General features: G+C 39.8%; 2 protein-coding genes across 2 annotated transcripts; both read left to right on the top strand.

The window, feature by feature from the left end:
- Positions 1 to 1,708: 1,708 nt before the first annotated feature.
- LOC310988992 (taste receptor type 1 member 1-like) lies at positions 1,709 to 5,195 on the top strand (the record flags this gene model as incomplete). Its single annotated transcript, XM_083975833.1, has 6 exons — positions 1,709 to 1,746; positions 2,004 to 2,319; positions 2,414 to 3,133; positions 3,488 to 3,691; positions 3,880 to 4,000; positions 4,267 to 5,195. The coding sequence occupies 6 exons, from the start codon at positions 1,709 to 1,711 to the stop codon at positions 5,193 to 5,195; spliced, it is 2,328 nt and encodes a 775-aa protein (XP_083831959.1).
- A 7,045-nt stretch (positions 5,196 to 12,240) lies between these two features.
- On the top strand, positions 12,241 to 13,304 carry her3 (hairy-related 3; the record flags this gene model as incomplete). Its single annotated transcript, XM_083975832.1, has 4 exons — positions 12,241 to 12,294; positions 12,412 to 12,507; positions 12,629 to 12,710; positions 12,835 to 13,304. 4 exons carry the CDS (start codon positions 12,241 to 12,243, stop codon positions 13,302 to 13,304), a joined length of 702 nt encoding a protein of 233 aa, XP_083831958.1.
- Positions 13,305 to 15,578: the final 2,274 nt, after the last annotated feature.

The raw sequence follows: 15,578 nt of genomic DNA, 5'->3' as shown, positions 1-15,578 counted from the left end.
AAATCATGCAGGGACAATTTGTAAGATGAGGTGACCTTAGCATAAACCAAATATATTAATATTATGTGCATGTGCATGCTTGTGACTGTGTTCTGTGTGATTCTACAAGCTCATCTTTACTTGGTAGGATTTGCTTTATTTTTTTCTGAAGGTCCATTCAATTTTAAAACATTCACTGCAACAATAAGAGTTTAAAGTTGTTTCAGTTATTAAATGTATCAAGAAAATAAGACACTGCTGAGCATTATGCAATGAAGAATTACATTAAGACAATGGGACCCAAGAAAGAACAGTCAAATAAACATCTATATATTAAGTGCAATAATAATTGTTACTCACCAGTCTGGAAGAAATGGTGCAATTCAGCATCAAAGTTAATTTCTTTATATACCCAACTTGGCCAAAGCTCTCAGGACTGGAAAGAAAACATCTGTTAATGGCAATGTTGACTATAGCAATGGAAATACTTACAAGAAACTCATTAAAGTCTACTTGTTCAGTTTTATTTGTGGTTTTCCATCCTCTTGTATTTAAGTCAATTTAATTTTTGCAGTCATAAAAAATCTTCACATATCCCTAAAACGTTTTTATGCTTGCATGTAACCTGAATAATAATGTTTTCTTAGTAGTGGTAATAATCATAGTCTGTATTGTATGGACAGTAGGCACATGGGATGTGTGTAGGGACGTTTTCTAAGAAAGAAAAAAAAAAGCAGCCCTTTGCAGAAACTCAGCCCAATCTTTAAGGAAAATCTAATTTGCACCGGAGACAGAGTAAGGATGAAAATGTAAGAAAAGGTGAGAAGACAACAAACCCAGGCAGTGTTAAGAGCTAATCACAGGGCTGGTTCTAATTTATTTCTACCGAAAGGCAAATGTTTTGTACCAACAAAAGTACTTGGTGACCTCACAACGGTGTGCTTATTCTAATGTAGTTCAAAACTTCAGTTGGCCCTGGTCCCTGGATAAGAGATGGAAACCTGAATGTGGTGTAGAGGTTGTTTGGTATTGTCTAAGATGCCCTGGATCTTACATTGCATTTATCACCTTATGTCTCTCCTGTGTGGGTTCAAACTCCTGCCACTCACAGTCTCAAACCTTTTGACCACTGTCCAATCTCCCAGACAAGACTGACATAAGACAGTGCCTCAGTGTGCTGTATCAATGAAGTTATTACATCTCAATGGAATCAGCACAACTTCACTGTGCAATCTGTCTCACTTGATGAGGCTCTGCTCCCTCTTACCAAGCAGAACAAGGATTTCCGCCCTTCCACCAGGAGGTTGCCTGAATTCAAATTCTGGTGAGTTGTTGGTCATTCATCAAGGCAGTAACTTTGATGATTGTGTGTATACATCATAGGAAGTATGTTCAGCAGGCGTTGAGATGTTTTTGCATAATAATTTGTAAATTCTCCTCCAACCATGTATAGGTATGAATTTCATTCCCACGTGCATGAAAATAATCACTGGAGCATAACCATCACCTGCGTCTCATAAATGAGTAAAGGCAGAGGCAACTCTCCACGTATTTCGCACCAGAATGGTGAACATTTACCACAACAATGAAGCACTTCTTTGCTCCTCTGTGTGTATTATGGTCTCTTCTACATGCTTTGCCTCAGTGCACTGTCCAACCTTCAGAGTTTCGGCTGAAAGGAGATTATTTAATAGGTGGACTTTTTGATATTCATTATGTCGACGCCCCGATGCATCAGGACAGACCAGAAGCCGTCAACTGTGCCAGGTGAGTCTTACAATTAATCTTTGTGGATGCCAAGATCAAACTATTTAAGAATACAAAACTGTAGTGTTATTACATCATATTGTACGGTATATGGGAAGCTTTACTTAGTAACAAAAAATAATCAAGTTAGTGTGAGTTACCTCTGTGAAAATGGCAGTGTCAGTTATAGTTACAACACTGTTACCAATACGGTTTTAATGCTTAACAATTTCAAGTTCTTAACCCTGTTTTCTTGCTGTTTTTTTATTTGTCTTCAGTCAGAAGTTCGTTCTTTCAGGTTATCGGAGGTTTCAGTTGATGAGATTCTCTGTAGAGGAAATTAACAACTCACCCAACCTACTGCCAAACATATCTCTTGGCTATGAGATATTTGACCACTGCTCAGAAACACACAATTTTCCAGATATTTTCAACCTCCTATCAGTCAATGGCTGGATCCATCCTTGGGGTGAACCACACAAGCACAAAGGACATAAGGCCAATGTGTCCAAAGTGATAGCAGTTGTTGGTCCATTTACAAGCAACCAGGCCTTGACTGTGGCACCACTATTCATGGTGGATCTCATTCCTATGGTTAGTTTTTTTGTCAGCCATACAGATTGTATTATATCAGTTATATAATTTCTTTCATTTAAAATGGTTTCCTTTGTTTGTTCTCTTTCAACAGGTCAATTATGGATCTTCTACTTCTGTTTTTTCAGAAACATCAAAATTCCCATCTTTCTTTCGAACAGTCCATCCCAATAGTGACATGATTGAAGCAATCATTAACATTATACAGCACTTCAACTGGCGCTGGGTTGCTTTCCTCAACAGTGATAACAATTTTGGCAGTGATGGCCAGGAGTTATTCAGAAATATGATTAAGGACACTGAGATCTGCCTGGCGTACACCAAAACTTTCAACGACAACTCTGATTATTCCCAAATGTTTAAACAGATACAAGCACAAAGAATAAATGTCATTATTGTTTTTGCTCCTGTAATGTCTGCAGAAGCTCTCATTGGGTCAGCAGTGAAGCTTAATGTCACCAACAAAGTGTGGATAGCAGGAGATACCTGGTCCTTAAACAAGAAACTCTCTAAGAACGAAGGAGTACAAAATATTGGAACTGTACTTGGGGTGGCTCAGTCAGTGGTGACGATCCCTGGATTCAATGATTTTATCAAATCATCCAATATCCAGACTCACTGGGAAAATGCAGGGCAGGGGTTTTGTAATCAGGTTTGCAACTGCAGCGTGAGTCCAGAAGATGTCCTTGCTACAGACCCGTCTTTCTCTTTTCCCATTTATTCTGCTGTGTATGCCATAGCTCATGCCTTACACAACGTCTTGCAGTGTGGAGCTGGTACATGTAATGACAGTATTACAGTGTACCCACATATGGTGAGTACACAAATAGTTCTAACAATTTTTCATCTCAGCATACATACAAGTTCATTGTTATGAAGTCCAACGAGCAAAAACATTTTTAAAAAATGAAGACATAGCTGAAAAAACTCAAAACTGCCTTACAGTACACAGAAGCCAAACAAATATTTACAGTATTTCAAGAACTTAGTTTTTGATTAGCCAGACTTTTGCTCCATATAATTTCTGCTTACTTTTCAAAGATAGCCTTGTTATTGTTATCAAGAACAACTTTAGTTTAAATCTAATCGCCCCTCCCCACTGAAGTATTAGCATATTAATGAATACATGCAAGTAAATACTCATCTTAAGTTTGTGTGCCTGCAACAGGTTCTTGCCGAGCTGAGGAAGTCAAACTTTACACTTTTAAATGAAAGAATTCAGTTCAATGAGGCTGGCGACCCCAAGTTTGGAATATACTCTATTGTTTTCTGGAACAGCAGTGGTGACCCACAGGAAATCGGCTTTTATCGTTTTCACCCATCCATCAATTTCTTCATCAACAACACCGAAATCAATTGGTACACAAAAGAAGTAGGCTATGTTATTTTTTTCCTTTCGTCTCATGCGTAGTATAATAAAAACAGTGTTTGTATTGTTATATACAGTGCATGGTGCTAGAAAATAGTTGTGCTTGTTTTTTTTATTTTTGTCTTTCATTACGGAATAGTAACTTAATAGGCGCTTCTCACTTATAAGCCTCTACCCCTTGTGCTGTACAGGTGCCTACTTCACTATGTTCCCCAGAGTGTCCAGTGGGACATATAAAAAAACAAGATGGAATCTACAAATGCTGCTTCACTTGCGAAATTTGTCCAAATGGCACTTATGTGAACAGCACAGGTAAATCATCATGACACATTACACAAGCTACAGAAAGTATAGTTGCAATCTTCCCTTCCTGAAATACACTACATAACAACGACTATAAGTGTTGTTTTTTTTGCAGAACATTGTGATCTCATCATCTCTTTATCATTTTATATTTTCTAGGCACAAAACTTGCTGTAATCTTTACTCCTTTTTGTCTCTCTTCTGGTCTGTCTTTATTTTTTAAATGTTAACCATGACTTTTTCTGAGAAATTGTCCCTCTCCTTTGTAAAAACAGAGGATCCCTACAACTGCATCAAATGTGAGGAAACAGAATGGTCTGAAGATGGAAGTACGTCATGCAGCCTGCGGGTGGTGGAGTTCATGGCATTTTCAGACAGTGGGGCCGTGATAATCATGGTTGGAGCCTGGGTCTTGGTGGGCCTCATAGTAGCCATGTCTGTTCTCTTTGCCATCAACTACAACACCCCAGTTGTAAGATCTGCAGGAGGACCAATGTGCTTCCTCATTTTAGGCTGCCTCAGTCTCTGTAGTCTGAGTGTGTTCTTTTACTTTGACAAGCCAACAGCTTCTTCTTGTCTCCTAAGGTTTTTACCGTTCATTTTGTTCTACACTGTCTGTCAGGCATGTTTTGTTGTGCGCTCTTTTCAAATTGTTTGCATTTTCAAAATAGCTGCCAAATTCCCTAAGCTCCACGGTTGGTGGATGAAATATCATGGACAATGGCTGGTCATCATGGGGGCTTTTTTTATTCAGGCCATTTTATGTCTTATTGGAAATTCTTGTGAACCCCCCAGGCCCTACAATGAAACACTTTTTTATCCAGACAAAATCATCCTCAGCTGTGATGTCAATCTGGTTGCAAACTCTGGTTCCATTATTTTTCTTGTATTTCTATGTTGCCTTTGCTTTATATTCTCCTACATGGGAAAAGACCTCCCAAAAAACTACAATGAGGCCAAAGCTATAACGTTCTGCCTGCTCCTCCTGATCCTCACCTGGATCATCTTTAACACCGTGGCTATACTTTACCGTGGAAAGTACATCCATCCCCTTAACGCTCTGGCAGTACTCTCCAGTCTCTACTCCTTTTTGTTGTGGTATTTCCTCCCAAAATGTTACATCATCATTTTTCAACCCCAAAAGAATACACAGCAGTACTTCCAAGGTCTCATTCAGAACTATACCAAAACAATTAGCCAGTAGATGCCTGCATCTGTCTTTATATGTGCTACAAAAAGGAGCATTTACCAATGATCACAATATAGGCAATTTAGATTATAAATAACTTTTATATGGCTGATTGTGTCTCTAGTGTGGAATATTGCACTGCTCTGACTGTTACACTAATCCAGAAACAAACGCACTGCTCAATTATGAAGACTCAAATAATTATGTATAGAGCTTTCCCTCCAAATAGGTTGTCTAGTAAAGAAAGAAAATTGAAGATGAAATAACAGTTTTATGCCTCCTCTTGCTTGACTTTGATGGTCTTGCTAGACAAGCATTTACATCATCCATACTGAAAATATAATCTTCATTGAGGACATAGACAACTCATGTGCCTATGTCATAAACATGGAATGTAATTCATTATCATGAACAACAGGGATACAGGGAGTCAATTGTAAAATATGTCTAAAAATATAAAATAATATAAAATTTTGAATTATTAATTGTGGATGATGGTCAATTAATTCTTTTACATCTTTTAAAGTTAGTCGACTTATCATTTCATAGCCTAAGATCATTTAAAGACAATCTCCTGAAAAGTGTATATTAATTAAAATATTTCCCTGCAAATATACAGTTACACAACAATAAAAATGTATTGAATTAAAAAAAAAACTGCAATTTCCTTTAAGCCCTGTTCACCACATGGCACTGCCTCACTGTCAACAGGATAGACAACAATTCCACTACTTAGGTGACTCTTTGATTCCACTAATGTCGTCTGATGATAAACACATCTATCTAATTTTATCTTTCAAACCTTAATTGTTGCAAATAAGTCTGTTTGAAATATTTTTGTTGATATTGAAGTGAGGGCGGTGGTGGGGTTGGCAAGTATGGTAGCTTTATGCAGATTTGGTAAAGATAACCATTTTCATGATTTTTTTCAACAAATAACTTGCTGTAATAAACACTATTCAGTCCTACATGTCTGCTTCCCTTTTTGGCCTGTATACATTTATCTTGTGGTTAGGGTTCGGGTTAGCTCTAATCAAAAAAAATGAAGGCTCCATTTAACAACTCCCCTTGCACTGTCTGAATAGATTTATTTTGATTCCTTACAATATTTGGGTAAGAAATTAGGGTGTTGATGTATACTGTACCCCTATAATCAGACAGAAACCATTATGTGATCTTTATGTTTGGGACAATTCTTGCTTAATCACTGGGATTTTGAAAAATGAATCCATTGGTAAGCTACTCTCCGCCTCATCATGTCATCACATCATGAACTCGGTGTGTCCCTTCATGTAAACACTAGATGGCAGGCCTGACCTCTAAAAACAGATTTATGGGTAATTCCTGTTTCCATTTTTTGTCTTGATTATCTTGATTATTATTTTTCTATTTCTACATTTTGATCGTATTTTTCCATATTTCATAAGATCTTAGCAGTGTGAAAAAAAATTGTTTTCATTTTGAAATTATGTCAACCTAAATGACCAGCTTGGAGTTAATACACAACTGTGTAAATCACTGAAGATGATGCAATAATGTCTCCAACTGTAAATACTGTATATCTTTTTTTTTCTCTTTTTTTTTTAATGACAATTAAATACTTTAATTGCGTAAAAACTCAAAGACAGGAGGCTGGGTAAAATTCAGGTACAAAAATTCAGATCTGCACAAAAGGGATGGATGGCACCTAAATTCTCTGTACACCTACATTTTTTGGAGTTGCACAACTTGAAACTTCAGAATTTCAAAATGAAAGGTCAGAGAGATGGTTTTCAAAGTCAAATATTTTAGTTTTTTTTGTGTATTCCAGATAGCATGTATTAAGTAACTGATATGTTTCCAATTGTTATGGCAATGCATCATACACAACCGGATGCGTCACAAGCCACCCCCGTCAGCGTCTCAGTGCGGATTTCGCCCCTGGAGCCTTGCCGCAGGGGGTATGTGACCATTCCAGAGGGTAAATTGCCATTTTGTTGTGGCCATTCAGCTTCCTGACGAGGAGAAGGGGAGGATGGACCGTGAAACTAGGAACGAATTGGTAAATGGTGCCACTTTGCATGGCATATGGTGCGTCTGTGAAGCTGAACGCTGACACCAACAAATTGACGATTTCATACCAATTTCAGAATTACATTCGCCACACACGTTGCCAGAAAATTGTTGCGCAGCTGTCTCATCCTCTTGAGTCGAGTTCAATGTCTGCTGTGAGCACTAAAATGTCTAAATAAAATCTAAACATAATAAAGTTGCAAGGTGCATGACGAGTGCCCTATAGAAATTAAATTAGTCTCCATGTTTAAAACTAAGATGAGCTACTTACACTATTGCAGCAGCATTTGTTTTAAGTTTTAATGGCGAACATGCTTTGATTAATTTTACTATTAAAGAATCATATTGTTAAAGTCCCTTCTGCTGAGGGGACACATATTCAAGTTCCACAAAATACGGAGCGAAGAAAATCGGAGGAACGCCCCGTGGCTTTTCACTTGTACCTTTCAATTTTCCACTTTGGTCGGATAAAGGGAAAGTCCTGGGAAAAAAAAAACTTGGCCTGAAACTGCCTTTTGCGCCCACAGCAAAAACAAAACACACTTTAAATGGAGGCTATTTGCGACTTTGTCCTTCAATTGTCTTTTTATTTTATCATATTTTATTTTTCAATGGACAGGACCCTTGGTGTAATTAATGATGAAATAGTGCCTCCTATTACCTTACACTTCAACCCGTTTTAGAGAAAGGCGCAGTAGCTATACCCCTGTCTTAAAGAAAACTGACTGGTTTATTAACAAGTCTATAACTCATAAGCAAATGCATTCATTTTTGAGTGGGCTTCATTATATTTACATCCAGACCAGGGCCCCTGCCAGCAACTACAATTAGATGGAGTTAATTTTTAGTCCATGTGCTATTGTTCAGAACTAACCCTGTTTTAATCCACAGATGGGTAAATAGATGGATAGGACTGGATAGGTTATAAATCCATCAAGTGCCATGAGCTGGACTACATTTAGACAAAATAACAGTCTAAATATATTATAGGCTAGATGATGACGGTGTTGCCTTATAGGGAGTCAGTCAACACGGAGAAAAGGGCGCAATGATTTCCTCTTAGGTTTGTTTTGATTTGCTTTTAATCTCCAATTGAACGCTTCATCTTCATGTTGGCCATATCCCTGTTTAAGGCTCGGGCCTCGGCCAAAGACAGTGCGCTGAGGAATGGTTGGTTATTCTCATTCAAATCTTTGCTCAAGTCGTTCAGAGTAAATGGCAGATGTTTTGCAATTCAAGGCGCATCAATACCCATGCGCTTTAGTGTTTAACAATGGTGCCCTCCTTTTGTTAGGCACTTATGTCTTTCAGTTCAGAGCTCGACAAAGGCTTCATCCTCCAGCGAGTTATAAAGTTACTTTCCAGTCAGTTCATTTCGTCCCTTGAAAAAACCTTAAGCGATGTTAATGTGCACCTCTCGCCTTTTCATGCGGTAACCCCGGCACAAACGGGCGAACAGCGGCCATTGTGTCCCCAAAGCAAAGTAAGAAGTCTTTAAATAACCCGTGGACCAGTCTATAGAAATTCATGATGCTATGTCTGTTTGATGTTTGATCAGAGCTTCGCCAACAGGTCCGTCGCGTGGCCGTGGAGAAAATCCTCTTTATATTTCTAATATTTTTACAGTGCACATGTCCACGTACCTGCTCTTTTTGTAAACTGTGACCTTGTTCCTCACAATGAGCGTTTTGGTCACACCAGTGCTGCCTCGGGTCCGTGTGAATGGAAGGCGGTACATCGATTTGCTCCGCTCCTGGTGCGCCGAGTCACGGGCCTGTGTTTGCATATATTAAGGACGGTTCTGCTGAAACATCAGAACATGGTATAGTCTATAAAAGCATGCGTTTACTAGGATAACAGGATGCAACTGAGTAAAGGTGTTTTTTTATTTTATTATCATCTTCTGTAAACAGTCTGCAGCTTAAAGACAAATGAGTTTGTCTGATCATTGATCAATGAATATTTAAAGCATGTCAAACATTAATTGTTGGTTTTAAATCTAGAAACATGAGACTATTCTGTATTAAAATAAAGTTACAGGCCGCTGAAAACGCATTTGTTGTCTACTGTTATTCATAGGATCTATTTTCTCCTCAGGTGTAATTTCTGCATTTCTTTTACTAAAGCCACAGGCTGTCGTTTGGTGTAGGCCTATATAACCATTGGTTTGCAAATGTCGCAGTTTCCCTCTGAGAAGAAATAGTTTATTGCAGTAATTGCATAATTGCTTCACTAATTGTTGTTAACAAGTTCCCCAATAGTCCAATTATTACAGCAGCTTTGTCAGGTCCCCGCCGGCAGGCATCCATGACAAAGGTCAGATTGGGTTAATGAATGACCTGAGGCTGAAAAGTGAAAGTGGAGCGAGAGCCCGCGCCTTTTTATAAACATACACTTAACTTGTCATTTAATGGCACTTGCATTATTACGTCAAATTGGGACACAAGTTTCTCGTCGCGCTATTCTTATGGATAGATGTGACATAACGACTTCTGATGTGTTTTGCACTGTTTTTATGTCTGGCTGCATTCTTTTATTTTAATAAAAAACAACCCCTCCTTTCATTTAGCAAATCTGCCACCCCTAAAGAGCGGAGAGCCAACACTAATTGAAATTATACCGAGTAATCAGCGGTGAAATTTCTCCCCTTGTGGCGCAGAATAACAAGACAGGCGACTGTTGTGATGCCGCGTCTCCAAATCTGCGCTCCACGGTCTTGTGTTGAAAAACTGAGCGTGAAAGGCGCACATAATGCGGCGTTCAAATGCGGACAAAAGACAGCAGAAAGCCCACTAACACCAGGACACCTCCGCCAAATTTCATACCGAATTAAATGCTTCAGTATGTGGCACCACAACTGTGGCCTGTAATGTTTCGGTGCATTTTACGCAATTAGTGTCGTACTAATATGGCAGGAGCCGTGAAATATCAGCACTTCCATATGAAACTCTGATTTGGTTTTGCAAGGCACTCAATCAAGCTTCAGCAAACAAGCATCGACTTTGGGAAAAAAAAAACAAGGTAAAGCAATATGGTTGACTTTAACTTTGGCCATAGATGTTTGTCAGCGCACAAATAGTTACAGTTACAACTTAAACCTGCAAGGTTATGATTATTTTCACTGCAGCCCTTAGGAACCAATTGGTTTAGCTATTTAGTCAAAACTGGATGACGAGAGAAGCAGCTATGTTTGTTCGCTTAACAAGTGGAGGAATCTTTTGATGTCCACACGTTTGTGGTCACAAAGCAGACGTGAAAGAAAAGATCAATGGCGCACATTTATACACTGGCCTCTTTTCACGGGCGCTTCTCCTCAGACTGAATAGAAATACCCTCCTTCAGACAGGCCCTCACCCGTTTTAACACACGCATTGTGCACCGGAGCAGGCAAGAGGACAGCAACCTATCATGGGTTTCTCAGCATTGTCATATTTTTTTCCCCCTGAAACAGTGATCTGTCTTTTCTTAAGGATTTTTTCATGCACCCCCAGAATAACACATCTACAGAGCTCACATAATCAACAGTTGAACCCCTTTAAGTTTCTGCCTCATATCACAACCAGGATGGATATCTTTAGTTCGCCCCCATCTGGTGTTTTCAGATGGTCAGTGAGTGCGCACATGATGTGGGCAGTGGTCTGCAGTGGGCCTATCGTCAACACATTGTTTCAGTTAGTATGACTTTTCCCAAGCCTCCGCTCCTTTCAGGGAGCAGTGTGGAAAATCGGGAGGCGAGGGACCGAGGACAAGGGGCGGCCCGCGATTCTCCTCGGTGCCTCAGCGCGCCTGGTATGAAAACAAAAAGTGGAGACGCACAAAAGCCAAAGAATCCCCCAAGTGTTAACTATTTTTCAAACCCTTACATGATTAGTGTCTGTGTGTACACAGATGTGCACCTGCACCTTTGCCTGGTGAGATAGTACAGGTTATAGCACAACACTCTGCAGGTAGAGTGGTTTGTCTGCAAGTGGCCACCACCAGAAAATTGAAATGTTGTGGGGACACGCAGGAAATTACCACGGTGCTGCCTTCGAGCGGGTGGCGTGAAACTCGCATATAAAAGACCCAATATAGGAGGCAATAGCACCCACGCTGCTCTGGAAGGACCATATGATTGCCCATTATGTTTAGGATTTCTACGCTTCTCTTTAGTTTTCTGCCCCACACGTTGTTTCTTGAATATTTGCACAATCAGCATTGTGTCTTTAAACTACTGCACCAATGTATCAATCCTTATGCACATCATACAACCTGTGATGCACTTGACTATATTTGCATGTCTCTGGGCTCCTATAAACGTTTGTCGGACAGTTTCTTTGCAAACTTCAGGTCCTGTTTCAATGAACAGTTTGTTAGTTGAGCACTGAAGAAATTAAAGAAAAGAATTCCTACACACATTTTAACATGAAATGGATTCGTGTTAAAAACAAAACAAAACAAGACTATGGAACATTCAAGGTAAATATATAAATGTTTTCAAGACTCAAGATTCAAGAAATTTATTTCGCCATTTTGTGCAGCAAGCTGGGTACAATAGGAATAGGAATTCTTGTGCAGAAGTCCCCCCAGGTCAGATAAAAGATTGTTAAAAAGGTTTTAAAAACTTGTTAAAAACAATAGTGAGTCAATTCAACAAATAGCAACAACAACAAAATGAAAAATAAAATATAAAAATAAATATAAATAAATAACATTTAAAGACAAAAAACACAATTAAGAGAAGTAAAGCTGCCATATTATCTAAAGTGCGGGAGTGATGTCAGTGCTGTTGTGTATATTTAATATTAATATTTAATGTTTTAAGCAGCTGAAAAATGATTCAGGTTTTTGTCTGTCAAATGACGCCAGTGTTCCTTCAGCTTAGAGTGGGAGACAGGCGGGACTGTTTGCATTGAGATGTTAAGTGGGTGTCTCTATATAAATCCACTCAGGAGTGAACTCCATCATTCGCGCGCGCCACACAGGCAAAGAAAGTAACTTCAAGGAAACCAGACGGAGGACTAACAGGATGGTGGCTACTACAGACTGCGGAGAAAAATCTAAACCCATCTCTGGGCACAAGGTGTGTGGAGCAAAATCACAACAGGAATTTAAATTTAAGGTGAAAATCTGAATTCCTCTGAAGAATGTTGGAGAAATATTAACTTGACATTTTACTTTTTTTCTTTTTTTGTAACAGGTATCCAAACCACTCATGGAGAAGAAACGAAGAGCTCGCATCAACAAGTGTTTGGACCAGTTAAAATCTCTTCTGGAGAGCTACTACAGCACCAATGTACGTATGGCTGTCAGAAGCTTTACAATGTTGAATACATTGCTAGTTGCAATTTATAACAGTGGGCTAATGATGAGAAGAACCATATCTTAATAATATGATCTTTCATATCTGTACACAGATTCGGAAGCGCAAACTGGAAAAGGCTGATATCCTGGAGCTGACTGTGAAACATCTGAGGAACCTCCAAAAGATACAGAGCTGTGAGTTATAACTTCATCCTCACAGTAGTAGACAGAGACACCAGTATTCAAGCACTGGGAACATTTATCATGAACTTATGCAGCTTCTGTGCATCTCTGACCTTAAGGTGTCTTTCTATTGCAGGCTCCGCCGTTGCCTCCGAGTTTTCTGATTACCAAACCGGCTTCCGTAATTGTTTGGCGAACCTCAACCAGTACCTGGTGATGACTGACACCTTGAACGGAGGCGACCGCTGGATGTTATCGCAGCTTTCCGGTAAACTCTGCCGCTCCGTGGCACGAGGGGAAGTCTCCAGCACCATGGACAGCGGCGCGCTGGGCCAGACTGAGACGCAGGAGGAGGCGCGGAGGCTTCATCCATCTGCAGCGGGACCTGAGGAGGGAAACACGGGCAGATTGAACGTCCTGAAACCCCGCAGAAGCAGCACGTCCTGTCGTCTATCCAGCGAGGACGCACGACCTTCACCTGGAGCCAAACGCGCCGTAGCTGCTGCGACGCCCCCACGGAAAAGTCCCAGTCACAAGAAGTGTGTGTCTGTCAGTGGCAGGGATCAAGCTGCACACACTCAGCACAGCGTGTGGCGGCCTTGGTAGAACTTTTACAACTAGATATCCTAAATTATAGTTTGACTGTTTATAATGTATAGATTTCCAGAATTACTGTACAACTGTATGTTTTATTTTTTAATAAAATGATCAAAAATAAAGAATGTGTTTTCTTATTATTGGTAGGCTATAAAGGTCAAGGATTGTGTAACGTGGTACAACTGGTCCTGATCTCACAATGTAGGTGACTAGTTGACAGAGTGGGGAAAAAATAGTGTTGTTTGTTTGTTTTTTGCCCATTAAATAAGTGAGTTAATGTTTCTTTTGTATGAGCAAAGTAGATTTGAATTGTGTCAAACATTTTAGACATATAGACTAAGGCTATAAACACTGAGTTTGTGCCACGTTTATAGAGACGTAGGCTACATTGGATAAATTCACAATTAAAAAATGGTTCTGAGGTGTTATATAGAGAAACAAGCGAGATCCACTGGGCTCGGCTCTGCACACATTTCCTCCATTCTTTGTTTTCACGCTTAATTACCGAAACAGCAGCGAGTAAATCAAGATGTTGTTGGACAGCGCAACAATTTTCTCCTACAGGCTGCAAATTACACGCAGCACTCCCTCCTGTCTGCTCTGCATGGACTTAAAGAAACCCTGTTGATCTACAGGTGCTTTACAGTTCTGATCGAGGTTGACAGCTGATTGATTGAATTGTTGTTCATCGATCCAATTCATAAAATACCAATCAACCTTCATCTGAAAATAATGTCAGGCAGGTTTAGTGCAGAAGTAGTAGTTGAAGTCTAGTCGTATTCGGCCCATGCTCTGTAGGTTGATGCAGTGCACCCACATAAAGCTGGACTTTACAGGCCATATGCCACAGGCCCATGACACAGAACCTGTCCATCACTCAGCTCTTTTAAAGCGCTCTAAAGTTTTCTTCCGCTGTTTAGCTGGGGGTGTCATAAAGTGTCTCCATTCTTAAACCGCAGCCCCGGAAAGGATGGCACCTCACAGCGAGGAGAATCGCTGCAACGCCCACAGCTCTTTGAGATGGCATGTGCTGAAAAGACCGCTTCTCCGTGGAAGAGGGGCACTATTGCATTGCAATGCACATGGGTGTCCTGAGTCACTGCCTGCTGCAAATGTTAACTATGGCATGTCCTCAAGTTAACAACTGAACCCAAACTCCCCTGCATGGTCATTCTAACTTTTCTCTTTTGGTTTGTCCATCTAATAATAATAAATAAATCCCCTCTGTAAATATTCTCCATTCCCACAGTCAAACCTGCACTGAAGGCCCAAGAATGTTTTATTATTCAAGAAAAGCAGTGCCACGTGACTTCCAAACTGAATACATTTTCTAAGAATTTCTATGAACTCCACTCAGCATTGTTTAAGTAACCTAATGTCAACCTATATTATATTAGAGCTGAGAACCGAAGGGAGTGAGATAATAACTTATTAGCATTAGATTAGGACCAGTCAAGCGCTCTTAAGAGAGCAGACGTGGATGAAGTGAGACTTCTGAGTACCCTCTTTATTTTACTGATACTATAAATAAAGCAGTGCTATAGGTTCAACAGCATAACCCTCGAATATTCCCTGCTGCAGCATCATAGGCCTACAGTGTTAGGCTGCTTTAGTCCATCTCTTACTGACATGCGGACACAGAACATGTGACTCACTCAAGGACTCCTTGATTAATTAAGCGTGAACCTACAAAAGGTCTGAGCAGAGGTTCCAGGCTGTTTCCAGATTGACCTACAGCACAGCGTGGAATTAAAGTTTGGCTAAGGCAAAGAGTCTCTGTTAACGCCCTGTGCAGTCAGTTGTCAGGAGGCAGCACTTTGCTGTTAGTAGAGGGGATATTCTACAGAAACGTCCATTTTTGGTCCAGGAAAATGTCTTTAAATGGCTTCCTTTTCTGACATTTAAACTTGGGTCACTTGCTAGCTGTATCAATACAGACTTTTATGAAATAGCCTATTGTTTCTCAACATCTTGGTCAATATAGGCAAGGTACCATCATAAACTAGAAGCTTCAAATAAAGTTCATCTGTACATCTGGTGTCACTCATCATCACTAATGTTATCCTTCCTAATTGCTAATACCAGTGATGATTTTCATTAAAAACTAAACGGGGACCACTGGGGCACCAAACATGACAAACCTGACCATAGGGCATTTTTGCAGTTCTGTAAAGATTCATACCAGGGACTTAGAGTAAAGGCCAATAACTCATGAGATAAATCAGAAAATGTCTGATGAGTTAAAGGAGGCAGTGGATTTCCCATATTCTCCTTTATAGATCT

This window comes from Trachurus trachurus (assembly GCF_905171665.1).
Source record: "Trachurus trachurus genome assembly, chromosome: 7".
Classification (NCBI taxonomy): Eukaryota; Metazoa; Chordata; class Actinopteri; order Carangiformes; family Carangidae; genus Trachurus; species Trachurus trachurus.
Note: the sequence above shows the minus strand (reverse complement) of the source record. Positions and strands in the feature narration are given on the sequence as shown.